General features: G+C 37.4%; 1 protein-coding gene across 1 annotated transcript; it reads left to right on the top strand.

Moving 5' to 3' along the window:
- Positions 1-9773: 9773 nt before the first annotated feature.
- On the top strand, positions 9774-14698 carry LOC122061547. Its single transcript, XM_042624851.1, has 2 exons — positions 9774-10396; positions 13610-14698. The coding sequence occupies exon 2, from the start codon at positions 13979-13981 to the stop codon at positions 14498-14500; it is 522 nt and encodes a 173-aa protein (XP_042480785.1). The 5' UTR covers positions 9774-10396; positions 13610-13978; the 3' UTR covers positions 14501-14698.
- The last annotated feature ends 6174 nt before the right edge of the window (positions 14699-20872 follow it).

Below are 20872 nucleotides of genomic sequence, written 5' to 3' on the forward strand. Positions count from 1 at the left end.
GCAGGGACAAGTCTTCGGTTTTGGTAGGTATCGCCCAGAACAGGTATGGAAAAAAAAATCAATATAATAAATAGGAGGGGAAGAAGTAAAAATGTAGAATGGAAGGGAAGAGAAAGATCAGAGACAAAGGGAGAGTATTAGAAAGGGAAAAGAAAAGAATCACCCACGGTAGCAATGGCTCTCACTCAAAATTATCAAGTTTTAATTCTCTAAACTTCTAAATTCTTCATTTGGGGTTACATCAATATAAATGCAAGCAACAATGTAAAAATGGAAACTATAACCTAGATAAGAAATGAATTAAAATCTCATTCAAATAAAAATCTATCAAACTAATTCTAAGTCTAAAAATGAAAGTAAATAAGGAAATTAAATCGAAGATATTCCTTCTATACCCATCACCCAACTGCATTAGTTTCCAGCTTTCTTAATTCTTATCGCAAACCAAGGAGATCCTAAGATGTCCATAGTTGTTACATTAGTTATTTTAAGGGTTGTGAGTTGAACATAACTTGAATCCAGTTTTGATGAAGATGAATAGACTTAAGTGGCATAAACATAGAGTATTTTCGCATAGAAGTCACCAAAATGTTTCTTTTAAAAATCCGAGAAAATCATGGGAAAAATCTAAAATTTCATCATCAGCTACCCTCAAACCAAAATTTATCCAACAGAGAAAGTTTGGTATTCTATAAAGATATCCCGCCCAAACTAAATTGTTAAATTCACTGTAATGTGAGAAGCATTGAAAAAACAAAAAGAGTTGACATGCAAATGTGAGATTACATTATGTACCCCACAGTCCATGTAAAAACACTGTATTTGGGGACAAACAAATTCCGGTTACAAACTCTTAGTTACAAACAGCCGAACCCATTAAATAATTAGATATTAGTTTATTTCTCTCTCTCTCTCTCTCTCTCTCTCGTTCCTCTTTTTGTTAAATATCTTTTATTTAATAATATCATTTTATGTTTATACTAAAAAAGAAAAATCTCCTTTATCAATTTTGTGGCTCAATGTCAAATTAGTCTCCTTATTTGTCTCTCTTCCTTCCCCACTTTACTTTCCTCTCTCTCTCTCTCTAAACTATCTTCTCTCACTCTTACTAAAATTCTTTATTTTATTCCTTTAAAAAATTAATCTCATTATTTGTTTCAACTCTCAATATCAATTTTGTGGCAAAATATCTTACTTGTTTTATTTTTATTTTAAATTAGTTTCCTTATTTGTGTCAAAATACCATGGTCTCTCTTTCCCAATCCTTTTCTCTTTATGAAATATCTCTCATTTCATAAAAAAGAAAATCTGCCTCCCCGTCTCTGACGATTTTAGATATAGAGGAACCTATCATTCAGCTTATCTTGACATGAAGATAATAGAAGATGCATTACGAGTACTCACACTTACGATTCTTCAGATTTTAAATTATGAAAGCGGCAAATTGAACCAGTGATAGCACTCTGGTACTCTCCCTTGCTCCCTCTCTAGCTTATTTCTCTTTTGTTTGCACGGTGCATTATACCTAACTCCAACAAAACCCTATTGGTGGATTTGTTTTTCGAATTCACACGAGAGACCTCCATTGATTTCTAGGGTTTTTTCTCTATGTGCAAATGATTAGGTTTTTTCTCCTAAATCCTTTCCTCTTTCTCTAACTACCCGTCATAGGGTTGTGACTAGCTCTTGAAATCCAATTCTACCCGTGACTGTGAGTTCCTCTTATGGTGGTGACTTTAAGGTTTTTAATTTCACTTCGAACTTAAATTTTAGTATCTATTTACACTAATTTGCAGTTTGTTGTTTATTTCTCAGATTAGCTTGCAACTTGACCTTCCAAAAAAGGATCAAATACTTCAGAAATTTGTCTAGAGCTGTTATTGAGTCCAGAGAAAGGATAGTTCGTGTAGTGATCAATTTTTCCTAACATAGTTTGATTATTTAATGCTTGGTATTTGTTCATGTTAATTCATTTGTTCTTCACATAGTCATATGAGCATTTTTATATGGATTTTTATAAATTAAACAATAATATACAAGCAAGAAACTCTCCTTGTTTTCTATTTGCACCTAATTTTAATTTTTTTTTGGGACACTGGAAACATATCATTGTCCAGGCTCTAAAATAATACTATTTTCTTCATAATTTGAAATTTTTGAATTGGTATTTAATCTATTTTTTGTGGCTGATATATGGTTGTGTTTTATGGGGAATTCTCAATATGTGACTCAAGTTGTTTTTCATTATTCTAATTATTATTTTTTTTGTTCGTTCATGTTCAACATACTTTTGTACCTCCTCAAGTTGTTGACTTGAGACATTTGGTGGTACATTCGAAAGTTTAGGAATGGTAAATAGTCTGAATTTTTAGATACATCCATAGATACTAATATACGTTTTCAATGATTTTCATTATGTTTGTACTATTATGACCTCATTCTATTTCTTGATGGCATTTCTCTCAACTTGCTATACATCCCCATTCCTTATTATTTCAACTTCTTCTTCTTCTGTAATGCAAAATAGAGGTAGTTATCTTCATAATGGTTTGTGTGTATAGTTACATTTACATTCTTGATATCCTTACAAAAAGACTTTTGGTTTTCTTCTATAACCATGGAGAACTTGTCATGGCATGTGGTCGATCTAGGTGCTGTTCTATTCATTTACTAAACACCACCCCAAAAACACTTCAATTGTTTGTGCTCTAGGCTTCATCAATTGCAATGCCATTTTCTTACTCAAAGCAAGTTGCTTAAATACCCATCTAATCTTTAATTTTTACTCAAAGCAAAGTACTTGTTCCTTTTACTCCTTTCTCTTTTTTTTTTTTTTTTTTTTTACGCGATAATTTCCAAATCATTTATAGTCACATTGATATTATAAATCATGCTATCTTACAATTGAATTCTCAATTAAAAAATTGAGGGTTTGTAAGTATTCTTGATCATTGTGCATTCTAATTGTAATGTGGATATCTTGAGGGACTTTTGAACGGAGCAAAACATCAATTACTTCTAATATTTCAAAGATCTTGGTAATTTCAAGGGGTGTTTTTGTTTTCCTGATTTAACTTGTTATCGGTCTTCCCCACTATAAGTGCTTATAATTCTCTGCACGTTTCTTCATTTCTGTTTTCTTGATTTGTTTTATTACCAGTATTTCCCACTAAAAAAGCTTATAATTGTCTGCACATTTCTTAATATTGCATTGAATTTAGTATCAATCTTGCAGGCTAACCCAAATTATAAATGTGTTTGCCATGTTGCCCTTACCCATGAAGGGCTTTTTTTTTTTTCTTTTTTCTTCACTAGAAATTCATGTATATTAAATAAAAAAGAAAAAAATAAGTAATGTACAGCAAAAGAGGGAGGGAAGAATCACCCACACCTCTCACTTGGTCAAGAAGGGATTGCACAAGTTCCACCTACGGCATTGCCATCAGCAGAATAGGGCAAACGCACTTATCAACCACAAAATCTAAGACAAATAATCAAACTAGCAAAATCTAGGTCTCAGACACGCAGATGCATCCATATCGAGATCCATTGTAATCAGAGCCGGTCACACCGTAACCAGCATAGATATTTCCAATCGAGCAGCTGATTTAGACAAAAAATCTGTTATTGAGTTCGCTTCACGGTAACAATGGGAAATTTTCCACTCCATCTCTTCCAAAAAAGGCCAGCAATTCTGCCATCTCTAATGAGCTATCCAAGGGGCTTTCTTTTCAGAAAGAGGGTTAGAACCACAACTGAGTCACACTCTATCCAGATCGGCTGCACATTCAGCTGAATTGCAGTCTCAATCCCAATCATAAACGCCATGAATTCTGCCTCAAAGTTTGTACAAACACCTAAGAAGCTTCTGAAATTTGTGATCACCTCAGCCTTATCATTCCTAGTCACCCCCTGCTCCCGACTTCCCTAGATTTCCAATTGAACAGCCATCCGTATTGAGTTTAACCCAGCCTGCTTGGGGAGGACACCAGAAAAGGTGAAAGATTTCCCGAGGTCTGCTCCTCACCCCTGAAAAACCAAGTCTTCTAGCACATAGCAAATCCAAAATGGAAATGGCAAAACAAAACAACGCTCCACTAAATTATACACTCCATCGTATCTTCTACCATTTCTCTCCATCCAAACAAAGTAAGGAACCAGAGCAAACCCCATTCATCACACGCCCTTGAATGAAACCGTCTTTGCTTGAGCCTTCCACCAAGTAGTCCATTTGTCTACATCTTCAAAAATAGGCCAATTAATCCCAAAACATCCACAAAATTTCTTCCATAGAGAGGTCACATAGGAACATTCAAAGAAAGAATGAATTCTGGACTCCTCAGCTTGACCATAGAGATCACATTGTGACACCAAAGACTCCCCTCTCTTTTTAACATTATCGTCTGTAGGTAATTTTTCTTTCATCAATCTCCAACCAAAAACAGCTTGCCTAGGTTGGAGATGTGAATTCCAAACCAAGGAAAACCACCCAACTTTTGACGATTCCCTTCTAACCATCTCCCAAGCTGATTTGATAGTAAAAACACCTGATGAAGTTAAACCCCAAAAGCATTTGTCCTCCAAGTCAGTGACTCGGATTCCATTTGCTTGAGCTATTACATTTTCCATAAAGGCAGATTCAACAGGGGGGAAATTCCACACACCTTGGCTAATGAAGTTTGACACCTTAGCTTGCAGCAAATCAAAGGCAATAGACTGTAACCCTGATAGAGCTGCTATGGACTTGTTGCCCAACTAGTTATCTCTCCAGAAATTTATCTTCTGACCATCGCCGACCGTCCACTGCTCATGAGACTCAACCCACCTCCAGACCTTCTTAAGACCTAGACATATCGAAGAGGAAATATGACCAGATTTCAAAGACCCATCACCTTTCAGGAAGCGAACATGAAGAAAGGAATTCATTAGAGAATTTTCATGTTTAATTTTCCATACAAGTTTAGACAAACATGCAAAATTCACATCTCGTAACCTCCTTATACCTAAACCACCCTCCCTCAATGGTTTACAAACATCTTCCCACTTTACCACTATCTTCTTCCCTTTCTCCAAATCTCCTGACCAAATGAAATTGTGCATCCATCTTTCCACCAACTTGATAGAGCTCTCTGGCCACCAAGAAATCCCAAAATTATGAATTGAGATACTCGAAATAACCGATCTCATAAGTTCCATAGAGAGGAGACTTCCCTTCCAACCCGACAACATTTTCTTTATTTTATCCATCAGAGGCAACATGTGATCTCTTTTTACTCTCCCCTTGAAGAGTTCTACTACCAAATATTTGGTAGGCAGCGTCGCTGACTGAATTCCCAAATATTCACTTATAAAATGCTTCCTGTGAATAGCCACACTTCCAAAAAACAAACTGATTTTCTCAAGATTAAATTTTTGGCCAGAAAAAGCCTGAATATTTCTCACATACTTAGCAGAAGCATTCATAAAAATAAAAATATCATCTGCAAATAATAAATGGGAAGGAGTAGACATACCACGAGGACCTGGAAGAGGCTTATTCAGCCCATCACTCACCAAACGTCTGAGCCCTCTACAAAGCACCACTTCTGCCAAAATAAATTAAATGGGGGATAAAGGATCACCCTGCCGCAAGCCTGTTCCCACCTCAAAGAAACCCACCAGACCTCCATTCACAAAAACCAAAATTCTGGAAGAAATCAAAAGATGGTGAATCCAAGAAATCCACACTGATGAGAAACCAAATTTCTCCAGGGTTGCAAATAGGAAATCCCAAGCCAGCGAATCATAGGCTTTCTGCACATCCAACTTCAGCCCTGTGCCACCACTCATAACCGTTGAAGACATCCGATTTGATAATTCAGAGGCCAAACTGATATTTGTTGAGATTATTTTCCCCTTCTGGAAATCTCCCTGTTCTTCTGATATCAATCCAGACAGCAATGTAAGAAGTCTTGAAGACATAATTTTTGTTAAGACTTTACAAAAAAAATTTCCCATACAGATAGGATGAAATCTATCTAAGGAAGAAGCACCCTCCACTTTTGGGATCAAGGAAATAAAGCAATTGTTTATTCCTTTAGGCAGTTTCCCAAAGAAAAAAAAAATGCTTCACAGCCTTTCAAAAATCACCTTCAACAAAATCCCAGCATTTCCTAAAGAAACAACTTGGGAAACCGTCAGGGCCTGGCAAACTAGCAGGATCTAGATCCCAAACAACCATTTTTATTTCATCCCTACCTGGGACAACTTCCAAACCTTTCACATCATCCTCACCCAAAACCTTTGGAATACAATTCAGCAGATCATTGTGAACAGTGATAGGGATCTGAGACCCATGAACCGTCCTCCTTTTTTAGAGAGGTTATCTAATTTTTTGACCTTCTTAGCTTCATTGAGAGATGAAAAAATTTTGAGTTGCAGTTGCCATTTTTCATCCACCTCAATCTAGCTTCCTCAGACCAAAGTTTTTCTTGCATCTGATTTGCCTTCAATAATATTGTTTTTGCATCAGCCTCCTTGCTAAACAAAGCATCCATCATTCCCACCTCCTCTATCTCATCCTAAACCATCTTTAACTCCTGTTTAGCCTTATCCACCTCTGCATTCAGGTTGGGGAAAGCCACTTTGGCCCAGGCCATTAACTTTTCCTTAACCTGCTTTAACTTCTAAGCTAGAACAAAAATAGGATCCCCCCCTACTTGCACATTCCACACCTCCTCCACCACAGAGAAAAAACTAACATCAACCATCCAGAATCCATGAAATCGAAATGGGATATTATGAGGCTTCGGGATAGAGTCAGACACAATTAACAAAGGTGCATGGTCAAACACTGACGACAATAGAACCCTTTGCTTAATATTCTTAAAGATATGAAGCCATTTTTCATTACAAAAACTGCAATCCAGCACCGCAGCCACATTTCCCCTACTCCGATTATTGGTCCATGTATACATTTTGCCCTGTGAAGAACCAGAAGCAATAGACACAAATCAAGCAGAGCCTGGAACTCCGCCGCCGATCCCAAATTAAAAGAACTAGGACCTTTCTTCTAATGAGATGCCAGAGTTGCATTAAAGTCCCCAATCACTGACCAAGGAATCAAAGCAGAGAAGGGCATTGTAGGCTTGAAGAGGTATCTTTCCTAAAAACCAATTCATTAAAACATTTTAAATCCATTGTCTATGATTTATTCCCTTTCTATGGTAGGTAACAGATTCCCACACATGCAAGGCTGGGGAATTTGGCCATTTTGCTACTGAATTGGAATAAAAATTGCAATTTGATTGGTTTATGTTTGCAAGTACTGTATATTTTATATGCCAAGCTTAACCTATAAAAATCCGTAGATGTAAAGCCGCCCCCTCCCCCTCTTCATTTTGCCAAAATTTGGTTGAGAGAAGTGGGGTCATACACTTTTAAAGACATATATCTCAAAAGATCACTGAAGACCCACTTTAGATAGAGGACTATTTTTTCTTTTGAAAATTAGATAGATGGAAGTAGATATCACACTAGCAATATATGTCACAAAGAGTATTGTAGACACAAATTCACCTTTCATATATATATATATATATATATATAAAGTTTCCTTTCTTACCCTAAAGGGGAAAGAAGAAAGAAAGGGAGCAAGAAAGGAAGGAACACTTATTTTTATGATACCTAATAACTTCCTTATTTCATGTTGTAGTCCATGTTGCTGTCTTTGCAGTCATGTGGTTTTCACAACCTTTTCTTTAAATTCACAATTGGAGTTTTGGAAGATATTTGTGTAATTGTTTGGCTACCATGTAATATCCCTATTTATGGATGACTGTATTTTCATTTTCAGTATGTCATCTTTATGTTGTAATCTCACACCCTCTATTCATTGCAAATAGAGACGTTGCCTCCCTTTTGGAAAAAAAAAAAAAAGGATTTTTTATTTTTTATTTCAAACTTTGTATATAATGTCTTAAAATTGTTTTCGTATGGTCTTGTAGTTGCATGTATTTCTATTTTCTTCATATAAGAGATACTTTTTATTTATATATCTTGGTGAGATTCCTCATTCTTTTTGTTTCGAACTTTGATTTTAATGTAGGTTTCTGGTATTATGGCAGAATCTGAATGATAATATCGCTAATGTGAAACTCCATGAGATGTTTTTTAAGTTTGGGAACATATCGTTCCAAACTGTTGTCATGCCTCTAGATAGAAAAAGCAAAGGATATGGGTTTGTATAATTAAAGTTTGAAGCATATGCGAATGCTGCCGTTGAGAAGCTTAATGTTGGCAAACAAATGCATGTAAAAGTTATTTCTTCTTTTATTTCTCTCCATGGTGATTTTTTTTTAGGTAGAATCTCCATGGTGATTCTATTAAATTTATTATATAGTTGCAATCTTCTCAAGCATCTAATTCATTTAGTAGTTTAGTTTAAATTTATCTCAACTTTATTCCCTTCTTCTATGGTTTAAATGATGAAATGTTATTCATATGATAATTTCATTGTGAGTCTCATATTTGACATCCTCTTTCTTTGATCACAGATTTTATAATTTAAATATGAGTCTTTAACTCAATTGATAGAGTACTTGTGGTGCGGGAAATGGTTCCATCTCTCAAGAGGATGGTGGTTCGAATCCATCAAGTCCCTTAATCTATATTTTATTTTAACATCAATGGTAGTCTCATGGGAATATCAAGGTTTAAATAGAAAAAACCATAACAATTTTTTAAATAAATTCTATAAGAGGAAAAGTGGTTGATATTTTGCAATTTTTTCATGATATTAATTGATGAGTTAGACCAAGTCAACTCAACATTAGACAAGCTAGAAACTTGATTAATATGACAAAGTTTAGTTGAAATAATGTTGAGTTTAAGTTGAGTCTCCCATGTGAATTGTAACTAAATCACTTAGAGAGAGAAAAAGAGAGATTCTACCAAAAGAGAGTTGTCTCTCTCTTAACCATTGATTGTCTAAAAAATGCTATAATTATCTATCATTATTTGAAGTAAAAAAAATTTACTATTTAATAATCATCTTAAATTATTAATTATTTCAATGAATATCATTTATGATTGAAATACATTTAGTTTGATGCAGACATTTTACTCTCTCTTTCTCTCTCTCTCTCTCTCTCTCTCTCTCACTCAGCCACATGCACTTTTAATAATATATATATATATATATATAACCTTGAAATCATTCTATGCAATTTCTTAGGAATTTCTAAATACCAATTTTCATGTCCTAATTCCCGAGAAAGGAAAAGAAACAAGAACAAAATCTTTTCTGTTTTTGAGAGATTATCTATCTATCTGAAATTTCAGTTCATATTCTTTCTAAAAGAAGAAATTTGGCATACGAAGTTCTCTTTCTTGATACACACAATTTCCCGAAAACTGATACTTCTATGGCCATTATCTGTCTGGACCAAGGATTTAGTTATTGATACTGATCTGGATCAAATTGAATCTGTTTGAATTGATCAATTTTGTTACTTAACTTTTTTTTTTTTTTTTGACTTCTTATGATTTTTTTACCCCTGTTCCAATATTGATACATGTTCTAGATCGATCAAGTATTAATATGATAGAGTCAATCCGATACACTAAGGCACTCTTTGATAACATTCTATTTCTGTTATTTCTATATTTTTTTATTCTCAAAAATATAAAAACGGTGTAAATAGAGTTTGATAAAGTCATTCTCTTTCTCCTATTTTTATAAATATAAATCAAAATTTATATTGATTTCTATTCCTAGAAGTAGACTTGACGAAACAAGTCTTACTGGTATCGTCGTTTCCATAAACGACTGAAGGCAGTTGTGCCAGATAAAAATCGAGTGGAAAAGTGAACCCTCTTCGCATGACACCCTCCCGTGAACCATCTGCTATACTCGCGCCTCTCTTCTCATCACATAGAACATCGACTCCCAAGGCTCTGCAACTCGAGCTGTAGCCTGAGTCACTCCTGTGAACCCTCTGCAAGTGTCCTCATCCCTCTGCAGGTCTCTGCTCGTGAACCCTCACGAACCCTTCTGAAGCTCGAAATGCTCCACTACAGTTCTGCAACTTGATTGTAGATCTTGAAGCCTCTGCAACTCGTCGAAGGAGACGCTTGAAGTGCGACAGCAGGTTTGCAAGTTCGAAGCTTGGGTCTCCTCTTCCCGCTCTGCAATATTCTACAAGGTACGCCCCTGCGATTCCGACGAACCCCTTCACTTCCCAAGAACTATTGAACCCTAATTTTTTTTCCATTCCTACCGTGTGCGCGAAGCACCCTAACCTGTCAGCTCTTGAACATGTCTCTGGAGATTTGGACGATCGAGGTTGCATTCCATCATCTTGGGCTGCAGATTTGGAAGATCGATCTTGTGATTTGGTTATTTGCTTGAAGAACGGTAACCAACTCTGCCTTCTCTAATTTTAGCGTTAAAATAAGGGGATTTTATAGTTATTAATATATATTTTTTTTCTGTTTCGTCTTCACCATTTACCGAAGGGTCTTTGCTGTTAAATTTTGTTTTGATTAATTTGATGGGTGGATTATCCTAGCTCTTGATAACAGACAGGTACTGTGAAGTGAAGGGTGAATTTGATGGGTGGATTATCCTAGTTCTGATAAATTTTATGGGTGAATTTTTTGTGGTTCCCCAGATATTCTGATTTACTATATAACATGTTTATGCAGTAGAGAATCCAAATTAGTTTTTTTTTTCAGCACCAATTGCCAAGGTCACTCCGCTATGATGCTTGATTATTTGACTATTGTCTGTTGTAGATTAGCTTGGGTTATAAGTTTCAACTTTTAGCCAAACGCATGATTCGCAGCACATGTATTGTTATTATTCAGCTGTATTGAGTTCACATTTATATTATTTGGAAGGGTATAATACTCTTGTAGAAAAGTTGAACTTAATGCTAGTTTGAGTTTGCATGCTAGGAAGGCCCAAGAGTTAAATGGTTTTTATTCGTTCTCTCCATATACATGGCTTCTTATTGACTGCTTTCTCTTTTTGAGTTTGTACTTTGATTCATTTCTTTCAGTTAACAACCAATTATTCTTATTTGACAGAATAAAAAGAAAAAACAATTTTCTACAAGATTTTTTCTCATAGACTTCTTGCACCTTTTCACTCTCATGTATGAATTTAGGTACTGCTCAGTGCTCAACGCTTGCTTGGAGAAAACTTTATCTCAATCTCTGTTCTCTACCCTGCTTTTTTTCTGCCATATGTCATTTCACACATTTTATAGAGTAGTTAGTGATCTATGACTTGAACGAGCAAATTGAAGCTAGTAATTTTTCTGTTCCTTTTGAATTTAAATCCTGCAGAGGTGAAAGGAATGGCCAAAACTTATGGAACTCATCTTTTTTCTAGTTTCTCAATAGCTCCCTAGTCTTGGGCTTTAGTACCATTTCAATGTTTCACTCTTGACTTCAAAACTTCAGTCTTCCTTTCCTTCCAAATGTTGTAAATGATATGCTTCAGCAACTAGGATTGCTCATTCTCACATGTATTTCACCCTTTTTCTTCCCAAAACTTATTTTAACTCTTGTTTTTTTTTTTTTTTTTAAAAGATTATTTCATTAAAAGATCATAGAAAAAGAAAAAGCCATACAAGATAACAATCTCAAACAAAAGAAACTAGCTGACTCTACCTTCCCACCTTCGGCATGGCCATCAGCAGGAGGAAAGAGGAGCTCTAATAAAACCGAAAATGAGGCCTCCCATCTGAATCCCTTTACAAGAGATCAAGAATATGGGAGGGGAGGACCACATTATCACCCGAAATCCCTGTCTTCGCTGCATCTTTGGCCAAGTAGTCAGCTATGGAGTTCCCTTCCCTGAAGTTATGTGATATCTTCCAACTGATACTGTCAAGGAAAGGCTTAAGATGCATCCTTCGTTGGAGAGCATACCAGGGAATTTTCCTTTGCTAAATTGCTAGCACAACCGAACTAGAGTCAGGCTCCACCCATAAACAAGTAAAGTTTATGGCCTTTGTTCTCAGCAAACCCTCCATCTGACCCTCCACCTCCGTTTCAAATACTCCAGTGATACCCATATATTTTTTATAAGTACCCATGATCTTGCCCTGATGGTCCCGAAATATACCTCCCGCTCCAGCCCGACCAGAATTTCCCATAGAGCTGCCATCAAAATTTAGTTTTATCCAGTACATTGGAGGTTTATACCAGAAGACCTCCAATAATTCTCTATGCCCAACTCCCTGTATCTGAATGCCTAGGTGCCTTCAGCACTGCAAATCTGCTATGGAATTAATCTCGTCTCTAGATCTTGGTTTGTTTCTTCTTATGTCCTCAAGAACCATCATTAATACATACCTGCTTGACCGAGATTTATTTTCAAAAATCCTTGCATTTCTCTCCCTGATCCAACACAATGGCTAAACTCATTCCACGCCTCCTTGCAGCAAACCAGTTTCAACTTTCTCTTCCACTATTGAGTGAGCTCGAGTAGAGAGCCCTGGCTGCCCCAACGCACATTGAAAGCATCACAAAGGAGCCTCCAGATCTCCGTAGAGAAAGGGCATCTCATGAAGAGATGCTCTAAATCTTCCTCATCTGAATTACATAGAACACACCTAGACGCCAGGGGGATCGCTTTCTTTTTTACCACATCATCAGTAGGGACCTTTGCATTGACATAATATTAATTGGATATATTAATCAGCCTCCTTTATCTGGGCTTGATGTGTTAGAAGCTTTAATGTGGGTCTAACCTTTCTTGTCCAAATCTGTCAGTATTGAAGTGTATCAGTGGTGTAACATTCAAAAGGGAAGGGGTATGTGTAAGTATTTGTTAGAAATTAAAAGAAAGGGCTAAGTGCCATGTGCAGTGTCAACTGTGTGAAAGAAAACTATCAAGATGTCCTTATTAGCAAGAAGGAAGTGTGACCTCCCTCAAATTGCAGGCTAGATTATATGCTTTAAACTTCTTGAGCATGGACTTATGAAATAATAAATGTGATGAGCACCTTTCAATAACTTTCTTGTCCATCGTATCAAACCAGATTTGGATTTCCCATCCTTCAGTTCTGACTTGGGTCAAGTAGAGAGTTGGTTAGGAGATTGTTAATGGGTAATAATTAACTGATTAATTACTTGTTTTGTTAGATGGATATGTATCCATATGCATATATTAACCTTATTCCTGACTTGTTCTGTAATTAAATTTACTGAATTATATTAACCTGGCAAAATTTCTTTGTGCCAAGAATCTGGATCCATCTCATCTGAAATTAATGCTATTGTACAACTACTGATGCTTGAGGGAAGCCATGTGGTATCATTTGTTTATCAATGTGTCTCCCCTAGTAATTTGGATTTTTGTTGGAATAAGGTGTTGGATGTTGTTGTCGTTGTATTTTCTGTTATATTATGTGCCTGATAGCAATGTAGCCTAATATTTGGAATAGAATTCTGTTTATGTTGTTTTAAATTCCCAAGATTTCACAAAGTTTTTTCTTGCCCCAATATGCTTTATAGGGATCAATTTATGTAAAGAGTAATGAGTATGTTTATGTTTTTACATAATGTGTATTTTTCAACTTATTCAAATGTTTCTCTTTATGCATTATTTATGTAGAGAGTAATGAGTACTAGAAGAATCCCTACCCCTACTTCATTCCACTACTACCTGGAATGCTGCTGAGCTACAAGCATTCATCAACTTAATGGTTAAGAATGTGAGGAATGGTCAGAAGACCAACTCAACGTTCACAAAGGTGGCAGGGGATAATATAAAAAAGGGAATGGAAGCCGAATTTAATCGACCTTTTGGGAAGGAGCAACTCCGTAATAAGATAAACAAATTACGGGGTGACTACAATAGCTTCAAGGGTTTGTTGGAAACAACGGGATTTGGCTGGGATTCAAATACCAGGACTACTACTGCTGAAGATTCTGTGTGGGAGGGTGCTATTAAGGTATAACACACTTTTTGGTGTATAGTTGGATGATTATGCCTTCATTTTGGATTAAGGCAAACCCAGCATGGACTAAATATAGAAGGCATGGTCTTCCATGGTGGCCAGAGTTAGAGATCTTCTCCAACTCAAGTGCTTGTGGGGATAGAGGTCTTTCGCAGTCCACTGCTGCTACTCCAAGGACCACCAACCTGGGACTTGATCAAGATGACCTTGAGGATACTGATGTTGATGAAGAGGTCAACCCAACTGCACCCAAGAGGAGACTTGATAGGAAGCCTACAGATCGTAGGAAGAAGAGCCAATCAAGGTCCATTACCAACTCTGCCATGGACTTCAGGAAATTTGTGGCTTGGAGAATGGAGAAGGGTGCATCCACTGCTGATTCCGCAACAGTCAGACCTGCTGATCCTTTGATGGATGGACCAAATAGCGTAATCAGTTGCCAGAAACTGTTGGACACTCTAAAAGATATTCCAAAAGAATTGTATGTGATGGCTCAGCAGAAAATACACAGTGATGCTGCTTGCGATTGTCATTCATGGAAGTGATTCCGGAGAGGAGGATGTGGATGATAAAGCACTTGAAGTAGTGCCTTTTATTTTACTCGGCTTTCTGGACAATGGGTTCAAGATTTTTTTTTTTTTTGGACGATTGTTTAATGTTTTTATGTTTAATGACTTTTTCAGTACTCGTTCTTTGTGCCAACTCTGCTCGTGGTTGTTTGAATGAATTGCCTTTTACTTTCATGTGTTTAATGTTTTTTTATCATGCCATGTGGGTTATTCTCTACACTACTTTGATGTAACCAATGAAGTGTTAATTACATGTATGTCATTTGAGCTTGATAACAACCTCATAGGGTCGTCAAGTGATGATGATGATAATCATATCATCTTTTCCCCCTCAAGAGCATCTTTTTTATTTTGTTTTTAGCACTTATAGAATTATAATGAACTAAGACACCTCACAAAGTTAGTCCCACATTGGTTAGGGATGAAGGAAAACTTTGACATATATATATATATATAGGATTGTTTGTTAAGGGAGCAAGCCCTTTGGAGAGGAACTCTCCATTGTCATATGTGTGTGGAGGTTTCTTGGGGTGCTTTTGAATTGCACACACACGCTGTGGCTGTGGTTAGGGTCGGTACAAGTACGAGCATGGGTGTGGGTTGGTCTTTAACCCTATTTTTTATATGTTGAAATTTTTTGCTCCAAAACCGAGGTTCATATATTTCGTTTTTTAATTTGAATTTTAAATTCAAAGTTGTAAAGACACATCCTTACACAGCTTGTCCTAAGGAACACCTTTTGTACATGTATCTATATGAACACATGCACCTGTACGTATCAATACATAATTACGTTGTCCCATGCATAGTCACATATGTATATGTATGGTATTTGCATACAGAGGCCTACATTCTATAAATACAGAACTCTTGTTTTGTTTATAGGTTAGACAAAATCCTAGTGTATATGGGTGCTGCGCAAAATACGACATACTGTGGGGTCTTAAGTTCATTGTTTTTCTGCAAGTATTCTGTTCTATGTCCTCTACTTCTGTCCAGTATTCTCTTTGAATTTCTGAGTATTACATCCGGACATACCTATGAATTGCTCATTGGAGTGCACCTTAAGCAATTTAAGAATTATTTTATCTTGGAGGTGATGACATATGGTCAATCCAGTTGCATATATGGGGCCATTCAAATACCTTAAAGAGAGTATATATTTATACGACTTGCGCTATATAAATTGGAAGATTTCTGCTATTGTTTCAGAGGAACGATTTGAACAAGTAAGTCATTCTTATTTTAGAATTGTATATTGAACCATATAATTGTTTTGTCAAAGTCTTATACCATTGCCTGGACTCTATTTCTTACAAATAACAATATCACAGATCTGAAGCAGCACTTAAACCAGTACTAGATAGAGAGAACTTGAAGAAAAAGAAGTGTAGGATTAAATACACACAAAGAAGTTTGTTTTGAAGTCATCAAGTAAGAGGTCACGATAATGAGAGAAGCTACTGAAGTACCTGTTGAACCTGTTGAACAGTTATCGAAGACAGAGAAAAGGGAGGGAAAGAAAAAAGAAGAAAAAGATATGACAAAAGGCATCACCATCTCTGGCCTACGGGAAAGGGCTCACTGCCAGTCCCAACCCAAGACTTGCTATTGCTTCAGCACCGAAGAGAAGACAATCAATTGATCAAAACCCAAAATAGATGGCTAGTGTGCCCCATCTCCTTTATTTAGCACTTTTAATTCTTGAATTCAACTTAAGAACTATCAGTTAGTATATATACATTGGGATTTCTATCGCTATAATATTGTGCTAATTTCTTTATTAATGTGTAGCTTTAATGTGCTGTTAAATTATTCATACTTGCTGAAATTTTTTATATCGTTTTGCTAATTGGAAAGTGTGTAGGCTATATTCTGTCTACTGTGTATTTTTACAATAGATAATACTAGTAGTAATCCTAATGTAGCTAATAAGCAGAATTATATCATTGCTAAAAGGGGTGCACCCTATGCATGAGGCTCCTGCATGTGCGAGGTCCGGGATGTGAGAGCTACATAACCTTACCCCGAGAATGTTGAGAGGCTGTTTCGATAATTATATCATTGCCACATTGGATATAATGGATGGATTATTTAACAAATAAAAAAAAAAAAATACTACCCCTAGTAGGGCGCATTGTTCCCTAAGCACTTAGAAAGCCCTCTAACGCCTTGACAATTATGGGATGAAATCAGATCACTCACTATATCATTTTCCAAGCTGTGAAAATAAAATCAACGCTGCATGATTAATGATGAGCTATGGTAAGCTGAAACGAGTCAACGCAAACAAACCTATAGAAAACCAGAATCGCAGTGATCAAACAAAACAGAAACTGTGGACAGATTAAAGAAGAACTAATAACTCTAAATCAAACCAATGGATGGGCTTAAATTACAATCAAAGGCACCCCTATTGGACTGGTTATATGCTAATAATCTCAGATTTATCCAATTTGGAGACACCAGTAACAGAAATTAGTAACTCAGGAAATTTAATATAGCGTTCAATCCAGCAGTCTGATGGACTTCAGGGTTGGACCAAAGGGAGCAGAAAAGGGGAGAACAACATATCCAAGTCTCAGATCGGTCTGATGGTCTGGTTCTCAGAAATCAAAGAATGAATATCAAACTATGCTGTTGTCTATTATCCTTGCGCATAAACTAAACAGTACTGGAGAATATCAGAACTTATAGGACAGAATTAGTGAGTTATTTAAACATCAGAGAAGTAGTAATATTACCAGAATAAAGCCCACCACAGTGAAGGATGGTTACTGGGATTCTGTTGGACGAGATGAGAGAAATAAAGAAAGAAGAAGAAATGCGACCAGGGCTCCACTGCCCGATGTAGATTCCCATGCTGATCCCTGTATGGTTTACACTATCGAAGAAGAAGAATGGGACAACTAATACATCTGTTGTTGATGTACAGTTCCGCTCTGTATAGTCTTGCACAACACAGATTATAAACTGGCCCGGAGAGAGCTCCGGAAAAGAGACTCTGATGCCTAAATCAGGTTATAGATATAAAAGGATGGGGAACATAGAGTAGGATGTCTGTTGAGGGCTTACCTTCCGAATCTGCTAAGTATCCTTTATATAGACGTTGATGGTCTCTATCATTGGCTAGGTTGTCCACTTCATTGTTGATGTGGACAATCTGCTTATTGGTGAGCTCATTCATTTCCTGTGCTGAGTTGGTTGACCTTATAATGGTTAACTCGACCATAGTTAATTTTATAATGGCTAACTCAACTACAATTAATATTATAACTGCTAACTCAACCATAGTTAGTCTTATAGTTAGATAACTGCCTAACCTATGCCTGGTTAAGTTTATTAAGTGTGGTTAGACTCAGAGACGGTTACAGATGTCACCATCCTATGATGAGGTGTATAGGCCTAGGTTCCACGTGGATGATCTATACCTCACGTGGGGGCAAGGTGTGAAATAGAGGTGTGGGCTTATTAAGCATTGTAGGCACAAGTGGTCAGGATAAATGGTTCGCATTGAGTTATTCTATCGTTGGTTCTCTTCGTGCTCTCTTGAGGCGTTGAGGTCAGGTTAAATATTGTCACCAATGGTAGGTCGGTGTTATGCTAGTACATCATCTGTAGTGCTGATCGAGCCAGCCTGAAGCTGGCCTAGTGTTTGTTATCCTGGTTCAGAATTACAGCTATCAAGTCAGCCCAGTTTGGGCCATAGAACCAGCTACATCTCCTCAGTATTTTGTTCTCCTTATTATCTTTTAGAAGCCCCTCTATTTGTCTTCTAGTGATTTGACTGGTCAAACCACAGTTTTGAGTGAAGAGCCTAATATTGTCCTTATTAATGCCTTAGTGAACAAGTAGTTAGTTTTTAGTAGTTTATAGCTTAAGTTAATTAGGTTCTAAATTGTAGTTGTCTCTTTTTTGGGATTTTTTTTCTATATTTTGAGTCTCTTAACCTCTACTTTATGAAAAGGTGTTGATGTAACCAGTTTACATTCAATGAATTAATGAATTTGCAACATTGTTTGGTCCTTAATTCCTGAGAAAGGATGTTCCCAGGACTGGGAAAGTCCACCCACCAAAATCTATCCCATCTCTGTTCTATCAGTGTGAGAGAGAGTGAGAGAGTTGAGTCCAAGTTCTATGAAGACTAGAAGACCCCCCAAACAAAGAGTTTGAAGATTAGCGAAGAAGAGGAGTCGAAATCAACAATCTATTAGGGTTTTGAACCTTGAAAAACCTTGTTCAGATCTCCCAATCCAGCAACCATCTTGTGGGGCCCTCTTGACGAGCTTTCCATCGCCATTTGGGCTGCCAATAGCCAGCCACAGGTTTTCTCCCAAGTATGGTCCTAAACCTATTTTCTCTTGTCGGTGGTATTCGTGATCGTGGTTGGTTTCATACCTACGTAGTGGGTCCAAACCAAATTTGGAGCATAGTTTGGGATATTATTGAAAACTTTCACCCCAAATTTCAGGCTCATCAGAGTTACGGTTTGTGAGATCTCAATTTTCCTCCATTTCGTCTTATTAGTCAAATCTAAGTAGTGTGCATTTGAGATCATATTTGAAACCTTAATCTGTGTTTGGTTTGGAGTTTGTTTATTATCTGGAGTTATTTTCTATTGAATAATGCCTTATTGGAATAATGGCTTTAGGGGTTATATCCGAACAGGCCCTTAAGCCCTCTGTAGGTACTTATTTTATTATAAATAGAGAAAGACTGTTTTATTGCACAAGTCCATATTACTCCAATTCTTCATGGTATAAAGCAGGTCTGATTACCAAACCACAAACCCAAAATACCCCTATCTTTTTCTTCTTCCTCTAGAAACCCCCACCTGCGATTCTTGCAACCTGCCACCACCAATCGCTGCTACTCCTTTCTCCGCAAGATCCATTCCCATTCTACCTATGTTGCTGCCCTCCATATTGCAAGGCTTAACCTGTGGTCTCTTCTCACACTGTGCAATCCCACAAAAACCTGCGATTTCCACCAAAGAAACCTGCGATCTCCACCAAACCATCACAAAACCCTGCGATCTCCATAAACCCCCCCAAAAAACCCTGCAATTCCTACAACACCACCATAAAATCTATTATTACAATAATGCATTATTCAATATTTACTTAGGTGAAAACCTTATATCAAAATGGTATGAGAGCCAAGGATTTAGTTGATCAAGGGGCTTTTTTTTTTTTTTTTCATTTCATCTCCCACCTCTCTTATTCTTTTCCCCCGCCACAACTACTTATCCTTGTCCCTCCCCATGCACACCATTTGCAACTCCCTTGCCCCATCCCTCCTGTCCAGCCCCCATCTCAATCATTCCCTTGTCCCTCCCCTAACTCCCATGTTTACTATTCTTCTTCCCCAACCCTATTCACTCCTTTGTCTTGCCCATCTCCATCAATCCCATTTCCCACCCCATCTCCCAGCTCTATTATTATTCTTCTTCGCCATTTCCATCACTCCCTTGTCCCACCCCTATCTCCCATTCTAATATACTTCTCTACCACAGTCCTTGCTCTCCATTCTGAGTCGAATGGATCCACAGTGACAGATGTGACCAATTTTGGAATATAATTTTCATCTAGTCTTTTCTAAATAATCAAACATTTAGCATTGCATACTTATGCGCCGTTTGTTTAGCGGGGACTTGGGGTTGGGATTGGGACCCACATAATGATGGGGTAACAGGCCGGAAAGGGAAAGAAGAGTTCCATAACTTCCTAAACCTTACAATGTTTGGTTGAAACTTGAAAGGGGGCGGGAGAGAGAGAAAAGTGTAGCAAGCTTATGATTGTCACACCCTTCTTCTCTACTGAGATCCCTTGTTGCCATCTCGATTTTCTCTCCATCGGCCGCTCTTCATTGCCTTCGTCGGACATTCCTCGCAGCCTCACTCTCTCTCTCTCTCTCTCTCTCTCTCTCTCTCTCTCTCTCTCTCTCTCTCTCTCTCTCTCTCTCTCTCTCTCTCTCTCTCTCTCTCTCTCGCGTGAGAAAGGCGATGCAGTGAGATTTAAGGTAGAGGGGTTGTTGGAGTAGAGTATCTTGGAGAAGAACTTGTTCCAGGACGAGGAACGGTCATGGCGACGTTGCTAAGGTATGGATAATAGGGCTATTGGCTGAGGAGAAGGGTGAAAGATGAGGGTGTAGTGGTGGAGGTTCAGGTCATGTGCAGGTGGGTTTTACAGGGCGTGTTCGAGAGCGCCTCGAGGTGGAGGGATTTCAAAATGTTTTCAAGTGACCTCAAGGAGAGATTTCAGGTTGTTTTCAAGGTGTGTGGATTACAAGGAGAGGGTGTAGGAGAGGCGCATGGCAAGCGATGGAGGTTCAGATTTAGCGGGGAAT

The sequence above is a fragment of the Macadamia integrifolia genome, chromosome 14 (genome assembly GCF_013358625.1).
Source record: "Macadamia integrifolia cultivar HAES 741 chromosome 14, SCU_Mint_v3, whole genome shotgun sequence".
Taxonomy (NCBI): Eukaryota; Viridiplantae; Streptophyta; class Magnoliopsida; order Proteales; family Proteaceae; genus Macadamia; species Macadamia integrifolia.

Coding starts and splice junctions, on each gene's coding strand:
- LOC122061547 (XM_042624851.1), top strand. CDS start 13,979: ATGATTATGCCTTCATTTTGGATTAAGGCAAACCCAGCATGGACTAAA.